Source organism: Sphaeramia orbicularis, chromosome 8 (genome assembly GCF_902148855.1).
Source record: "Sphaeramia orbicularis chromosome 8, fSphaOr1.1, whole genome shotgun sequence".
Taxonomy (NCBI): Eukaryota; Metazoa; Chordata; class Actinopteri; order Kurtiformes; family Apogonidae; genus Sphaeramia; species Sphaeramia orbicularis.
Window position 1 is genome coordinate 34,357,782 of NC_043964.1, and position 17,437 is coordinate 34,375,218.

General features: G+C 34.6%; 2 pseudogenes and 1 gene segment (V, D, J or C); all 3 read right to left on the reverse strand.

Annotated features, from left to right (window-relative positions):
• Nucleotides 1–7,888: 7,888 nt before the first annotated feature.
• On the reverse strand, nt 7,889–8,403 carry LOC115423880 (Ig heavy chain V region 914-like; the record flags this gene model as incomplete). The annotated part of the segment is given in 2 exon segments: nt 7,889–8,187; nt 8,270–8,403. Coding segments are annotated over 2 exon segments (348 nt in total), but the record flags the coding sequence as incomplete, so codon positions are not given.
• A 2,707-nt stretch (nt 8,404–11,110) lies between these two features.
• LOC115424832 (immunoglobulin heavy variable 3-21-like) lies at nt 11,111–11,842 on the reverse strand (annotated as a pseudogene).
• Nucleotides 11,843–13,130: 1,288 nt separating this feature from the next.
• Nucleotides 13,131–17,366, reverse strand: LOC115424833 (immunoglobulin heavy variable 3-53-like; annotated as a pseudogene).
• Between the last annotated feature and the right edge of the window lie 71 nt (nt 17,367–17,437).

A 17,437-nucleotide genomic window follows, 5' to 3' on the forward strand; every position in this document is an offset into this window, starting at 1 on the left:
GGTGAAACGGCCTTGGACTGACTGGGAATAGTAAGTAGTGCCACCACTACCACTATGAATCCAAGCGATCCACTCCAGTCCTTTTCCAGGAGCCTGTCTGATCCAGGCCATGTGAGAGCCACTGAAGGAGAATCCAGATGTTGTACAGGTCAGTCTGTGGGATTCTCCAGGTCTTTTTACTGCCGAGCCAGATTCTATCAGAGTCTGACCCCAAACACCTGCGAAGACAAATGAGAAAACAGGAAATGTCTATAAGCTGTTAGTCTTTTAATAAGAACCTGATCTTCAGACTGGTGAATATCTTGACCTGCCCAGCAGATAGTTAAGAGCAGCAGTCCGGTCCTACAGGTCCATCATGTTCAACTGTTCTCACATGCCTCCTGCAGTCAGATAAGTAGAGGAGGAGGACTTCTGAGTTTTGCATTGACTCCACCTAAAAAACAAACTGTGAACAGAAAAACTATGGTTCCTAAAAATCAGCATAGAATGAATCTTTTTTTTTTTTAGGTTTATTCCATTATGTCAAATAGTGAGGAGAAGATTAGAAATATAAGTAAACAAGCAACTTGTAAAAAAACAAGATATTCACTGAAGTTAACGCCTTTATCTGTCTATCATTCTCATTTTTTTCTTTTAATCTCATCATCTTGTTAATCAATGTCATTCAAATCTTAATTTATAATCAAAATGCTTTGGATCCAGTGATATATGGGTACATACAAGTATCAACTGACATTCCTGCTATCAGTCAATATCAGTATCTTCACATAAAATGTCTTTTTATTGATTGCATAGTTATCTATTGCGTAATGTTTTGGTTTCATTTAGTTTTTTGGGGTTTTTGTTTGTTTTTTTTTTCATAAATGTGCATGTTTAAATCTATATTAATTCAATGATGATGTAGTGAGGGGCTCAAAGACTTTAAAACAGGTACTATTTATATTTATATATTGTAAAAATAATTTTCTTGTAAGGATTAAATAACAAGAAAACCAAAATAAAGAAACAGAAAGTAACACATGCACTGGCAGTCGCTATTGGCAAAATAATTATACTGTTGTATTGATAATATCCATCAATAATCTGTGCATCTCTAAAATGCTGCTATTCATTGTATAGTGTTACCTTTCAGTTTTTTTTTATATTTCACAAGATTTCAATATAAGTTAAACACTGCAGTCCAATACACTATTGGTATTTTTTCTAAAGGTCTCTCCACACACATTTCCTTATTAACATAAAAGACCAGCTAAATTTGTTGTTTAAAGCATCATTTGCTTTAAGTTTGTATAAACTGAATCGGTTTATAAAGACCAACTATAGTCGACTATTGGAGAAGAATATGTGTTTATGTTTTATTAGTTTAATCAGAATTGTTTTGGGTTTTTTTCTTTCCACATTAAAAATACAGGGTGACACAAAAAACAGGAACTTTTTAACAATCCAATAAAACCAAGAGTGATGGAAGAAAAATATTTTATTCATAGTAACTGAAACCTTAAAACATGCCATTTAAGAACAATGATGGAATTTTCATTTTTTTTTAAATTACAGGCTGACCCAAAAAAACGGGAATTTTTGAAGTGCGTATTGGCAGACATGAGCAAGTGGCAGCACTGCGAGACAGTGACCTTGAGCAAGAAAACACACCCCCATTTTAGTAACCATTGGCGGCTGTGCGAGAATTGTTCGGTAACCGTGTGATCTCAAGATTCGGTAACGTTCCCTGGCCCCCTAGATCGCCAGATTTGTCCGTTTGTGATTTTTTCTTGTGGGGCTATCTCAAGAGTAAAGTGTACACGACTCGACCGAGAACTCTGGATGAGTTAAAACAGAGAATTCAGGATGAAATTCACAGTATCCCAGCTGAGATGTTGCAGCGGTCAATGAGGAATCTCAACGGCAGATTTCAAGAATGCATTTGTACAGGAGGACGCCATCTACAGAAAGTAATTTTTAAAAAATGAAAATTCCATCCTTGTTTCTTAAATGGCATGTTTAAGGTTTCAATTACTATGAATAAAATATTTTTCTTCCATCACTCTTGGTTTTATGGATTGTTAAAAAGTTCCCGTTTTTTGGTGTCACCCTGTATATTAACCAAAAATCACTGATCTTGATATTGTAAGTCTTTAGAGGTTTGCATTTTTAACATAAAAAACTATAAATGAATTGAAGATGTTTGCATATGATGTTAAAGTAAATATGCAGAAAAAATACACCAAGGCGTGTACAAATAATAATACTGAAATGGAGAATCAGCTGAAGAAGAAGGAGGTATATGTTTCTGTTACAAAGGGATGAGTTCATAATACTGCACAAAGGTATAGATTTGTACAGCTGCTTCACTAACTCCAGTTACTGTGGGTATTGAGCACAATAATAAACAGCAGAATCTTCAGTTTTCAGACTGTTCATCTCCAGCTCTTTGCTGTTGTCTCTAGAGGTGGTGAAACGGCCTTGGACTGACTGGGAATAATAGTTAGTGCCACCATCATTCCTATCAGTAGCGATCCACTCCAGTCCTTTTCCAGGAGCCTGTCTGATCCAACCCATCCAGTTGCTGCTAAAGCTTAGTCCAGTTGCTGTACAGGTCAGTCTGTGAGACTCTCCTGGTCTCGTCACAACTGGGTCAGACTGTGTTATGCTCCAGCCTTGAACACCTGTTAACACCAACACAGCAAACACTAAGAATGTTCTCATTCTGTCAGCCATGTTACAGTGTGTTTAAGGCTGAAATCCATGATTGTGCTTTAAATAGAATCTGTACTGGACTCTGGGGTTAATTTGTTTACAGTAGCTCCTCCTACATTGGATTCATAGTGAACCTACTGAATAATAATGAGGTTATTTTAATATTAAACAAAAGACTTTCACCTCCAACACAGTAAATAGAAGTTGTGAGAATATTATTTGCCCTCAAAGACATAAAACTATTTTTGTTGTGACTTCCTAAATTTAACTATTCCTTATCACTATTTATTATATTACTCTCAGAAATGTTCCTTTATTTTATTTACTGATTGTGTTGTTGTTTATTGTTCATAAAGGTGTAGATTCAAAAGGTTAGGAAATTCAAAAGTTGAACTGAAAAGAAAAACATATGCTTAACTTGTTTGCCATGAATTTAATCTAAATTTTAAATGACTCAAATGCATTCAGTTCATAATTTCATGTTATTTAAAAGTGAAAGAAATGAATGGATTATATTCATCACTGTTAAATTATATAAAGATTATTGTGTATGTATGTTAATTTTCTGGTTCTATTTTGTTTTTACATCTAAGATTTTGCTGCAGACGTACAGATTTAAAACACTTGGACAGCACTGTCCAAGTGCAATTGCAGATGCTGTAAATGCATGAATATGCAAATTATCATGAAGCTTCAAAGGAAAAATCCATTCTTATAACTGAAACCTCAGACTGGAATTGAATATATATATATATATATATATATATATGTGTGTGTGTGTGTGTGTGTGTGTGTGTGTGTGTGTGTGTGTGTGTGTGTGTGTGTTATTGTACACATATGCCCCAGTTAAAGCATGTAATTATTTACTATCAAACTCTCCAGAACAGAAAAAAAACACATGACTGATGGCACTGTTTGAAAGGTATAGTTTATTGTTTTTAAACCAGAAATATTCACATCAATATCAGTTACATTAACATTTGGAATATATTTTAGACTGAAGACAATCCTCAAAGTCATGTTTTGGTCAAATGTTTCTCCTGTTATTTTTTTTCTTTTAGTGAAGTCAACTCTTTAGTTACAAACATTTCTGGACATAATATTTAGTGGAAACTGTACAAATGTGTTGTGAAATTCATTCATGTACTTTTTTTAAATGACACATGACATCTGCACTGTGTCTCCAGGTCTTTTCACCTCAGAGGATGACTGGTCCAGTTTGATCTCACACCAAACTCCTGTAAACAAAGAAAAAATGAGTCAAATACACTGTATCACAGGTTAGATATTTAACACAGAGTCATTTAAATGTGTTCAAGTAGATGATCCTTTTACCATGTATGTGAAGTATAAACACAAATACAGTCCATGAGAGTTGATTGAGAGTTGATTGCGTTGCATTTATAAGTAATAAACTTTGCATAGACCTCCTCCTACTGGTATAAAAGGGAACCACTTGGCTTGTTCTCATAAGTAATCGAGTCCTTCAGGAGTCCTGAAACATTTTGCTTCTTTCACTGTTATGAAAAAAAAACAAAAAACAAAACAGAGGTTTGGGAACTGATATCACATTAAAAATAAACCATAAAAAGGGAAGAGAAGTAATTATTGAGAAAAGTTTTAGGCCTGAGTTAAAATGTTACTGATATCTTAAAAATACATTGTTCTTTCTACTTATATGTACTCTTTATTTGTTTCAGGGGTCATGTGTATTAAAGTCTGGATGGTTTGGATATTTGTGCAGATTTGTTGGTGTTGGTGTCACTGAACAGTCCTGAAACATTTAGCTAAATTTGCTGTTATGAAAAAAAAATTAAAATAAATGGTATTTGTGGAATTAACATTAAATAAATTATTTAAAAAAAAACAATCATTCAGAACAAAGTTTTTTGGAAATGATGTAAAATAAATAATTGCATTAGTGAATTTATTTATTTATTTTAGTTTTGTTTGGAGCTGACTAAGAATTTAACTGATATCTTAAAAAAAAGTTCTTTTCTACAGTATATGTACAATGTTCATTTATTGGGTCATGTGTAGACAGTCTGGATGGTTTGGGTATTTGTGCAGGTCTGTGGTGTTTGTGTCACTGTGCGGTAACGTACACAGTAATAAACAGCTGTGGTCTTCAGGCTGTAGGTTTTGTCCTGTAATAGTTACTGTTCTGGCAGATGTGTCCCTGCTTAAGCTAAATCTGTTCTTAAAAGCATCATTCTGTGTAGACCTCCTCCACCCCACAGGTGGAAAATCCAGTCCATTGGTTTTCCTTCACGTTGTCTGATCCAACCTGTTGCATAGCTGTCATCAGTCAGAGAATACCAGAGACCTGACAGCTGATGGTCAAAGTGTGTCCAGGCTGCAGGACCACTGAGTCTGGCTGGATCAGGTCTATACTGTACACACCTGTGGAAACACAAACCAACATTATCTCCATCATTCATCTGACTGATACATGTTTACCATGTGTTTAGTAAAGTCACAGTTTCTCAAAGGATCCAGATGCCAACAGCAGTATCAGAGCTACAGAGAACATGACTGATGATGAAGATGAACTGAAGGAATCTCCTCTGACTGACACAAACACACGTCACTTCATTATAACTAATAGTCATTTACATATTGTTGAATAAACAATTAGAGCTTTTTCATAATCAGTATAGAATGCAGTATAAGTATTCTAACGATGATGCTGTTGAAACTGCATTTGGAATTGAATCCGTTTACAAAGACTAACTTTGGTCACATGAAGAATCTGTATGTTCATGTTTTTTGGAACTAATTTTTTTCCACATCAAAACCAAAGTAACTCAAAAATTATTGCTCATGAGATTGTAACTCTTCAGAGGTTTGTAGTTTTTAAATGAAAACTCCTAATTTCTTTGAAGATGTTTGCATGTGATGCTAAAATAAAGTTGCAGAAAAATACATAGAGAATTCAACAGATGATGATATTGAAAAAGAAAATCAATTAAGAAAGAGGAGGTGTTTGTTTATGTTACAAAGGGGTAAGTCAATTAAATTGCATTAATAGAAAAAAAAAAAAAAAAAAAAAAATAATAATAATAATAATAATAATAATAATAATAATAATAATAATTAGTAGTATGTAGTAGTAGTAGTAGTAGAATAATGGATTCGATTTCTATAGCACTTTTCAAGGCACCCAAAGCACTTTACATTAGGATTTTGTACAGCTGCTTCACTAACTCCAGTCACTGTGGGTGTCGTGCACAATAATAAACAGCAGAATCTTCAGTTTTCAGACTGTTCATCTGCAGATACACCTGCTCTTTGCTGTTGTCTCTAGAGGTGGTGAAACGACCTTGGACTGACTGGGAATAATAGTTAGTGCCACCATCACTCCTATCAGTAGCAATCCTCTCCAGTCCTTTTCCAGGAGCCTGTCTGATCCAACCCATCCAGGAGATGCTGAATAACAGTCCAGATGTTGTACAGGTCAGTCTGTGAGACTCTCCTGGTCTCATCACAACTGGGTCAGACTGTGTTATGCTCCAGCCTTGAACACCTGTTAACACCAACACAGCAAACACCAAGAATGTTCTCATTCTGTCAGCCATGTTTACAGTGTGTTTAAGGCTGAAATCCATGATTGTGCTTTAAATAGAATCTGTACTGGACTCTGGGGACAATTTGTTTACAGTAGCTCCTCCTACATCAGATTCATAGTGAACCTACTGAATAATAATGAGGTTATTTTAATATTAAATAAAAAAAGACTTTCACCTCCAACACAGTAAATAGAGGTTGTGAGAATATTATTTACCCCCAAAACATAAAACTGTTTTTGTTGTGACTTCCTATATTTAACTATCCCTTTATCAGTGCTTATTCTAATGTAATGTAACAACTGTAATGTGAGACTGGAATTGAAAATGTTTTAGTTCTCATCAACATGCACCACAGTTAGTGCATATAGTCATTTACTAAAAATCTTAAAAAGAGAAAAAAACACTTAAGCAAAAGCACTGTTTGAAAGAGATGGTTTGTTTATTTTGAACCATGAAAAATTATTCATTAATATCAGTTTTTATTCATTATTGTCTGTTCATCATTTCATTCAATAAACCAACATTTGGGATATATTTTAGACTGAAGACAATCCTCAAAGTCATGTTTTGGTCAAATGTTTCTCCTGTTAGTTTTTCTTCATGTGAAGTCGACACTTTAGTAATAAACATTTCTTGACATAATATTTAGTGGAAACTGTACAAATATTTTGTGAAATTCATTCATGTGCTTTTGAGATAATATTGTTTGACTCAACCCTTAATGTGTAAAAACTCTCCCAGTTTCTTTGACAAATGCTGTGAGAGTTGATTGTGTTGCATTTATAAGCAATAAAACTTTGCATAGACCTTCCCCTACTGGTATAAAAGGGAACAACTTGGCTTGTTCTCATGAGTAATCGATTCCTTCAGGAGTCCTGAAACATTTAGCTTCATTCACTCTGTTATGAAAAATATAAAAAAAATAAAATAAAACCCAAAACAAAACAAAACAAAAACAGGTTTGGGAGCTGATGTTACATTTAAAAAATAAATAAATAAATAAAAAATAAAGCGAATCAATTATAATTTCAGAATTGTTTTAGGTCTGAGTTAAAATGTGACTGATATCTTAAAAAAAAAAAAAAAAAATCACTATTCTTTTCTACTTATATGTGCTCTTTATTTGTTTCAGGGGTCATGTGTATTAAAGTCTGGATGGTTTGGATATTTGTGCAGATCTGTTGGTGTTGGTGTCACTGTGCACTGACCTGTTTAAGCTAAATGTGTTCTTTAAAGCATCATTTGCTTTAAGTCTGTGTAAACTGAATAGTTTATATAGACTAACTATGGTCACAATGAAGAGTGGAATCTGTGTGTTACATTTGATACATTTGCTCAAAATACATTTTTTTCCACATCAACAGCTAAAGTGACCCAAAAATCATTGTATCATGAGATTGTAACTCTTTAGATTTATGTTTTTAGGTTATACATGAAAATTCTAGATGAATTGAAGATGTTTGTATATATGCTGAAGAGCTCCACAGATAATGATATTGAAAGGGAGAATCAACTGAGAACAAAAGAATGTATGTTTCTGTAACAAAGTGATAAGTTCATTATATTACATACAGGGTATAGATTTTGTACAGCTGCTTCACTAACTCCAGTCACTGTGGCTCTCGTGCACAATAATAAACAGCAGAATCTTCAGTTTTCAGACTGTTCATCTGCAGATACAGCTGGTTTCTGCTGTTGTCTCTGGAGATGGTGAAACGACCTTTAAATGACTGGGAATAGTAAGTGCTGCCACCACTAGTGCTGATCTCAGCGATCCACTCCAGTCCTTTTCCAGGAGCCTGTCTGATCCAGTGCATGTCGTAGCTGCTGAATGTGAATCCAGATGTTGTACAGGTCAGTCTGTGGGATTCTCCAGGTCTTTTTACTGCAGGTCCAGATTCTGTCAGAGTCTGATCATCAACACCTATAAATAAAACCAAGAAAATACAATAAGCTGCCAGTATTTGAAGGACAGCCTTTAGTTTATTATAAGCAGATATGTTCACCTGCCCAGTAGATGGTTAACAGTACCAGTCCTGTCCTGTAGTCCATCATGTTCAACTATGGGTCCACTACTGTCTGTTTTCTTCTCTGTCGTCAGATAAGTAGATGTGGAAGGTGTGAGTTTTGCATTGACTCCTCCTCACAGGCCTGAGAGTTTGAAAGTTCACTTCAGTGTTTAGTGACATCCAGCAAAATGTTCCAGAAGAATTTCCTTTACATGCACTTTTAAAGTTTCCACATATGCTTTAGTTTCAGCATCTATCAAAACCATGGCAACAATAATACAAGAAACAATTGTGTCCTGTGACTGAACATGTATTAAATGGATTCATTATTAAATTAATCTGGTCAGCAGGGGTGTGATGGATGACAAGGAAGATTGTGGTTAATTTTTGGTCTTTTAATGACAGAAAAAATCAAACAAATAACATCATATAAGATAAAGAGTTAATATATGAAAGATAAGCAATAAAATCATATGTGGAAACATCATTTGTCTTTACCCATCAGTGAACAAGACGATCACAAACTACAGAACACTGTCCCATTGAGGGCAAAGATATGGTAGAGACACACCTTGTGAAAAATTCAACAAAGTGGCAAACAGAAACATAAGCAGACAAACAAACATACTAGATACAGACAGACAGACCAACAGACAGACAGATGGACACAAACAGGGAAAATTTTCTAATCAGTTGTTTGTGTGTCCTCTAGAGTTTAACACCAGGAACTGAAACTGTTTTACTGTAGAAATGACATGAAAAACCCCAACGGTTAGGACTGATACCTTGTCTGTCACTTGTTTCTAACACTAAACAAAACTCAGAGCAGAATTATTCAAATAATGTTTGGTTGTTTGTTTGTTTGTTTGTTTGTTTATCTATCACATTCGTGATAGTTTGAAATAACTCAATTTTTTTTTCATTTTACAAAACGTATACTTTTATGATATTTGATTTCCCCTGTAATTAGGATTTCATTTCAGTCATGTTCTCTACTGTTGACTCTTGGCCTTGAAAATGTTATTTAGTGATTGTCTCTTCCATAACTCAGTCCTGCTTCAAGTTTAACTGTAATGTATTAATTTCATAAAACTTCTGGACTGTATCTTGTGCAATTTCTCTCCTTATCAACATTTGGATTTTGTACATATTCTACACATCTTATGTACAATTATAAACACCTGTGTTCGACTGCAATGGTTCGCTAATATGGAACATCATTTAAGGAATCTCTGCTGTACTGACATGTAGGATTTTGTACAGCTGCTTCACTAACTCCAGTCACTGTGGCTCTCGTGCACAATAATAAACAGCAGAATCTTCAGTTTTCAGACTGTTCATCTGCAGATACAGCTGGTTTCTGCCGTTGTCTCTGGAGATGGTGAAACGACCTTGGACTGACTGGGAATAGTAAGTGCTGCCACCACCAGTGCTGATCCAAGCGATCCACTCCAGTCCTTTTCCAGGAGCCTGTCTGATCCAGTGCATGTTGTAGCTGCTGAATGTGAATCCAGATGTTGTACAGGTCAGTCTGTGGGATTCTCCAGGTCTTTTTACTGCAGGTTCAGATTCAGTCAGAGTCTGACCATCAACACCTATTCAAGGAGAAAAAGTGCATTAGATCTGCATCACAATTTGACTGCAGATGGATTTGTTATTAATTGTTGGTATCTTCACCTGCCCAGCAGATAATGAAAAGCAGCAGTCCTGTCCTATAGTCCCATCATGTTCAACTGCTCTGTTCTCTGTGTCCCTCTCTGCACCTCACATAAGTAGAGGTGGAGGACATCTAAGGTTTTGCATTGACTCCTCCTTGGTTTCACATGAAGGGGGCCATAAAAACCTTCAAGACAGTCTTTAGTTTAATATTATAATAGTACTATGAGTATTAGTATTTGAAGTAGGAGTTGAAGAATTTACTTTTATATTAACTGAAGTAAAAAGGTCGTATTAACTCTGTGTATTTGGTGACTTACCCTCTTATTGTACATCACCTCCTTTATTGCCTTTGCCAAGGAGGTTATGTTTTTGTCGGCATTGGTTTGTCTGTCTGTCTTTCCGTGTGCAAGATAACTCAAAAAGTTATGGATGGATTTGGATAAAAATTTCAGGAAATGTTGATACTGGCACAAGGAACAAATGATTAAATTTTGGTGGTGATCGGGGGTGGGGGCGGGGGCACGGGGGGCCCACTGATCTGCCTTGGTGGAGGTCTGCGCTCTCCAAGTGCTTCTAGTTTCAATTAAAATCTTCTGATTTACAGCTTAATAAACTGTTTCGACCACTGACAGTATTGACCTGATAAATTATAATGAATGACAATAATAAACATTAAAAGAATGAATTCTTTCAGTGATTTTTGCATCTTCTGTCATTATATGCCAAAATATGAACAACAGAGAATAAATTAGTCCAACAAAATAATACATGTATTTTTTTTGTATTTTGAAAAGCTATTTTCAAAACGGCTATCAATAAACCAAAAACTGCATGAGTAGTCATTTATTTATTTGAGTAAACAAAATAGATTAAGAAAATGTAAAACAGTGAAAGTGGAAATAGCTTTTATTTTTTATATTAAATTACCTTTACCACGACTTTTGTTGACTGGCAAATAAAAAAATGAGCAAATGTTCAAAAGTAATGCAGTTTTTAATTTTATTACATTTACGTTGCTGTCAGTTTTTAACTGTTTTTTCTGGTCATCAAGACCTGGGATTTAATCATCTTCTTTACTGTTTTCAAGGTAATTGTGCACTTTTAATAATATAAACTAATTCTGATATATTTGTTGTAGTTGGGTTCTATTACTGTCGGAGGTTCAGAATACTTTTTCATTCACCGTGAGTTGTTCTGTGGGTCTTCCTTAATATCTAAAAAAAAAAAAAAAAAAAACGTACACTACAGGCTCTTTTAATACAGTATTAGTATCTCACTTACTTCAATCACAACCTCATAAATTAATATTTAACATTTGATCATTTATTTTCACTAATCCCAGATTCCAGTGAAAATCCCTGATTATGGAATTGATATTCACAACCCACTAGTGTTCATATAAAGCAACAACAACAACATCGTTTTGAGGATTTTGTACAGCTGATTCACTAACTCCAGTCACTGTGTCTCTCGTGCACAATAATAAACAGCAGAATCTTCAGTTTCCAGACTGTTCATCTGCAGATACAGCTGGTTTTTGCCGTTGTCTCTGGAGATGGTGAAACGGCCTTGGACTGACTGGGAATAGTAGATGTAACTACTATCGCTCTGAATCCACAGCGATCCACTCCAGTCCTTTTCCAAGAGCCTGTCTGATCCAGGCCATGTGAGAGCCACTGAAGGAGAATCCAGATGTTGTACAGGTCAGTCTGTGGGATTCTCCAGGTCTTTTCATTGCCTGGTCAGATTCTATCAGAGTCTGACCCCAAACACCTGCGAAGACAAATGAGAAAATAGGAAATGTTTATAAGCTGTTAGTCTTTTAATGAGAACCTGATCTTCAGACTGGTGAATATCTTGACCTGCCCAGCAGATAGTTAAGAGCAGCAGTCCTGTCCTACAGTCCATCATGTTCAACTGTTCTCACATGCCTCCTGCAGTCAGATAAGTAGAGGAGGAGGACTTCTGAGTTTTGCATCGACTCCACCTAAAAAACAAACTGTGAACAGACAAACATTTGGTTCTTAAACATCAGCACAGAATTCAGCTAAATGAATCTTTTTTTTTTTTTTTTTTAGGTCTATTCCATTATGTCAAATAGTGAGGAGAAGATTATAAATATGAGTAAACAAGCAACTTGTAAAAATAAAAATATTCACTAAAGTTGACACCTTTATCTGTATATCATTCTCATTTTATCTTTTAATCTCATCATCTTGTTGATCAATGTCATTCAAATCTTAATTTATGATCAAAATGCTTTGAAATGCATGATATATTGGGTACACAGTATCAGTTGTTATTCATGATATCAGCCAATATCAGTATCTTCATATAAAATATCTTTTCACTGATTGCATTTTTATCTGTCTTGTAATGTTTTGTTTTAATTAGTTTTTTTTCATAAATGTGCATATTTATTTCTGTATTATTTCAATGATGATATAGTGAAGGGCTTAAAAATGTTAAAACAGTAACTATTTTTACATATATATTAAAATAATTAAATAACATGAAAAACAAAATAAAGAAAAGAAAGTAACACAAGCATCAGTAGCAGCTATTGGCAAAAATGTTACTGTTACACTGATAATATCAATCAATAATCTGTGCATCTCTAAAATGCTATCATTCATTGTATAGTGTTACTTTTCAGTTCTTTTATATTTCACAAGAGATCAGTGTAAGTTAAACACTGCAGTTCAATGCCTTAGTGGTGTTTTTCTAAAGGTCTCTCCACACACATCACATATTAAAATAAAAGACCAGCTAAATTTGTTGTTGACAGTGTCATTTGCTTTGTCTTTACAAATTGAATCAGTTCATAAAGACATTATATAGTCAACTATTAGTGGAAAATGTGTTTATGTTTTATAAGCTTAGTATTTTTTTTTTTCTCATCAAAAAATAAATTAACCCAAAAATCTTTTTTTTTTTTAATGAAAAACTATGAATGAATTGAAGATGTTTGCATATGATGCTAAGTAAACATGCAGAAAACAATGCACATAATAATACTGAAATGGAGAATGAATTGAAGAAGAAGGAGGTGCATGTTTCTGTTACAAAGGGGTAAATTAATGACATGGCATGAAGGGTTTGAAGTATAGTGTAGATTTTGTACAGCTGCTTCACTAACTCCAGTCACTGTGTGTCTGTGCACAATAATAAACAGCAGAATCTTCAGTTTTCAGACTGTTTATCTGCAGATACATCTGCTCTTTGCTGTTGTCTCTAGAGGTGGTGAAACGGCCTTGGACTGACTGGGAATAGTAATTGGTGCCACCATCACTCCTATCAGTTGCGATCCACTCCAGTCCTTTTCCAGGAGCCTGTCTGATCCAACCATCCAGTAGCTGCTAAAGCTTAGTCCAGTTGCTGTACAGGTCAGTCTGTGAGACTCTCCTGGTCTGGTCACAACTGGGTCAGACTGTGTTATGCTCCAGCCTTGAACACCTGTTAACACCAACACAGCAAACACCAAGAATGTTCTCATTCTGTCAGCCATGTTTACAGTGTGTTTAAGCTGAAATCCATGATTGTGCTTTAAATAGAATCTGTACTGGACTCTGGGGACAATTTGTTTACAGTAGCTCCTCCTACATCAGATTCATAGGGAACCTACTGAAAAATAATGTTTTTGAATATTAAATAAAAAAGACTTTCACCTCCAACACAGTAAATAGAAGTTGTGAGAATATTATTTACCCTCAAAGACATAGAACTATTTTTGTTGTGACTTCCTATTTTTAACTCTTCCTTTATCACTGTTCATTATAATATTTTCTCAGCAATTTTCCTTTTTTATTTACTGATTGTGTAGATGTTCCTAAGGTGCAGATTAAATTCAATGGTTAAATTGAGAAGCAAAATTTATTATTAACTTCACCTAAATAAAACCTTCTACAACTACTGTTATTTGTCACTCCATGGGTTTTACTGGTGAATCAATGCTGCAGCAGATGAAAGTGTTTCCACATTCACTAAAGAGTCTGAACGTCCAAATGGGTCATATCTGATGTTAATGAAAAGCTTAGAAACTGCATTTTACAGCAATTATTTACATGTATTGACAGGATAATTGGTTCAATGGTTATTAAACATTTTAGATCAGCAGATGCTTTGGGTTACTACACATACCTTGATTTAAATACATTTTAACTGACTCAAATGCATTCAATTCATTATTTCATGTGATTTAAAAGTAAGGAAAATAAATTAATGGATGATATTCATCAGTGTTGAATAATTCAAGATTATTGTGTATATTAGTTATCTTATATTTGTTATGTTATCAAACGCATCATAATTTCATATAATTTAAAAGTAAGTGAAAGAAAGTAATGAATGATATTCATCAGTGTTGAATTATACAAGATTATTGTGTATGTATGTTAATTATCTGATTATATTTTGTTATTACATCCGCGACTTTTCTGCAGATGTAAGATTTAAAACACTTGGACAGTAATTGAAGATGCTTTAAAGCCATAAATTTGCAAAAAATCATGAAGCTTCAAGGGAAAAACCCATTCTCAAATCTGAAATGTGAGACTGGAATTGAAAATGTTTAATTTTCATCAACATGCACCACAGTTAGTGCATATAGTCATTTACTAAAAATCTTAAAAAGAGAAAAAAACACTTAAGCGAAAGCACTGTTTGAAAGAGATGGTTTGTTTTTTGAACCATGAAAAATTATTCATTAATATCAGTTTTTATTCATTATTGTCTGGTTATCATTTCATAGAATAAACCAACATTTGGGATATATTTTAAACTGAAGACAATCCTCTAAGTCATGTTTTGGTCAAATGTTTCTCCTGTTTTTTTTTTCTTCATGTGAAGTCACCTCTTTAGTTAGAAACATGTCTTGACATAATATTCAGTGGAAACTGTACAATATTTTGTGAAATTCATTCATGTGCTTTTGAGATAATATTGTTTGACTCAAACCCTTAATGTGTAAAAACTTTCCCAGTTGTTCTTTGACAAATGCTGTGAGAGTTGATTGTGTTGCATTTATAAGCAATAAAACTTTGCATAGACCTCCCCTACTGGTATAAAAGGGAACAACTTGGCTTGTTCTCATAAGTAATCGATTCCTTCAGGAGTCCTGAAACATTTTGCTTCATTCACTCTGTTATGAAAAAAAAACAACAAAAAAACGGTTTGGGAACTGATGTTACATTAAAAAAATAAAACAAAAAAAGGGAAAGAATTTAGGTATTTCAGAATTGTTTTAGGTCTGTGTTAAAATGTGACTGATATCTTTGGATATTTGTGCAGATCTGTTGGTGTTGATGTCACTGTGCACTGACCTGTTTAAGCTAAATTTGTGGTTTCTTAAAAGCATCATTTCCTTTAGGTCTTTAAAATCTGAATCAGTTACTATGGTCACAATGAAGAGTGGAATCTGTGTGTTTAAATTTTGTACATTTGCTCAAAATACATTTTTTTCCTCATCAAAAGCTGACGTGATCCAAAAAATCTTAAATCATGAAATTGTAACTCTTTAGATTTATATTTTTAGTTCATACATGAAAATTCTAAATGAATTGAAGATGTTTGTGTATGATGCTGAAGAGCTCCACAGATAATGATATTGAAAGGGAGAATCAATTGAGAACAAAAGAATGTATGTTTCTGTAACAAAGGGATAAGTTCATTATATTACATACAGGGTATAGATTTTGTACAGCCACTTCACTAACTCCAGTCACTGTGTCTCTCGTGCACATATAAACAGCAGAATCTTCAGTTTTCAGACTGTTCATCTGCAGATACAGCTGGTTTCTGCCGTTGTCTCTGGAGATGGTGAAACGACCTTGAAATGACTGGGAATAGTAAGCGCTGCCACCATTGCTGATCTCAGCGATCCACTCCAGTCCTTTTCCAGGAGCCTGTCTGATCCAGTGCATGTCGTAGCTGCTGAATGTGAATCCAGATGTTGTACAGGTCAGTCTGTGGGATTCTCCAGGTCTTTTACTGCAGGTCCAGATTCAGTCAGAGTCTGACCATCAACACCTGTTCAAGGAGAAAAAGTGCATTAGACCTGCATCACAGTTTGACTCCAGATGGATTTGTTATTAATTGTTTGGTATCTTCACCTGCCCAGAAGATAATGAAAAGCAGCAGTCCTGTCCTATAGTCCATCATGTTCAACTGCTCTGTTCTCCGTTGTCCTCTCTGCACTCACATAAGTAGAGGTGGAGGACATCTAAGATTTGCATTGACTCCTCCTTTTGTTTTCACATGAAGGGGGATAAAAACTCCAAAGACAGAAGTTAGTTTGTTTTTATTATTAGTATTATTATATAATGGATTTCTTCAAGAGTCCTGGAATATTTTGTGAATTTCAATAAGTAAGGAAATAAAAATGGAAAAAAAAAAAAAGAAAAAAACAGATGTATGGGAACTGATGCTAAATTAAAAAAAAAAAAAAAAAAATTCAACTCATCTTAAAAAAACATTGTTCTTTTCTGCTTTATATGTGCTCTTTTTTGTTTCAGGGGTCATGTGTATTAAAGTCTGGATGGTTTGGATATTTGTGCAGATCTGTTGGTGTTGGTGTCACTGTGCACTGACCTGTTTAAGCTAAATGTGTTCTTTAAAGCACATTTGCTTTAAGCCTTTATAAACTGAATAAACTGAATCAGTTTATATAGACTAACTATGGTCATGATGAAGAGTGAAATGTGTGTTTATATTTTACGAATTTACTCAAAATTCTTTTTTTCAAAATCAAAAGCTCAAGTGATCCAAAAATCATTGTATTGTCAGATTGTTACTTTTTAGTTTTAAGTTTTTAGTTTATACTTGAAAATCCTAACTGAATCGAGGATGTTTGTATGACGCTAAAGAGCTCCATAGATAATGATAATATGAAAGGGAGAATCAACTGAAGATAAAAGAGATGTATGTTTCTGTAATAAAGGAATAAGTTCATTACATACAGGGTATAGATTTTGTACAGCTGCTTCACTAACTCCAGTCACCGTGTCTCTCGTGCACAATAATAAACAGCAGAATCTTCAGTTTTCAGACTGTTCATCTGCAGATACAGCTGGTTTCTGCCATTGTCTCTGGAGATGGTGAAACGACCTTGGACTGACTGGGAATAGTAAGTGCTGCCACCACTAGTGATATAAGCGATCCACTCCAGTCCTTTCCCAGGAGCCTGTCTGATCCAGGCCATATAGCTGCTACTGACTGACAGACCAGAGGCTGTACAGGTCAGTCTGTGGGATTCTCCAGGTCTTTTCACTGCAGGTTCAGATTCAGTCAGAGCTGACCATCAACACCTGTAAAGATTGAAAAAATACACATATTCATATAGGTGCCAGAATTACATCTATTTTACCCAAGTTTTAAGTATATGTTCACCTGCCCAGTAGATGGTTAACAGTACCAGTCCTGTCCTGTAGTCCATCATGTTAAACTATGGGTCCACTACTGTCTGTTTTCTTCTCTGTCGTCAGATAAGTAGATGTGGAAGGTGTGAGT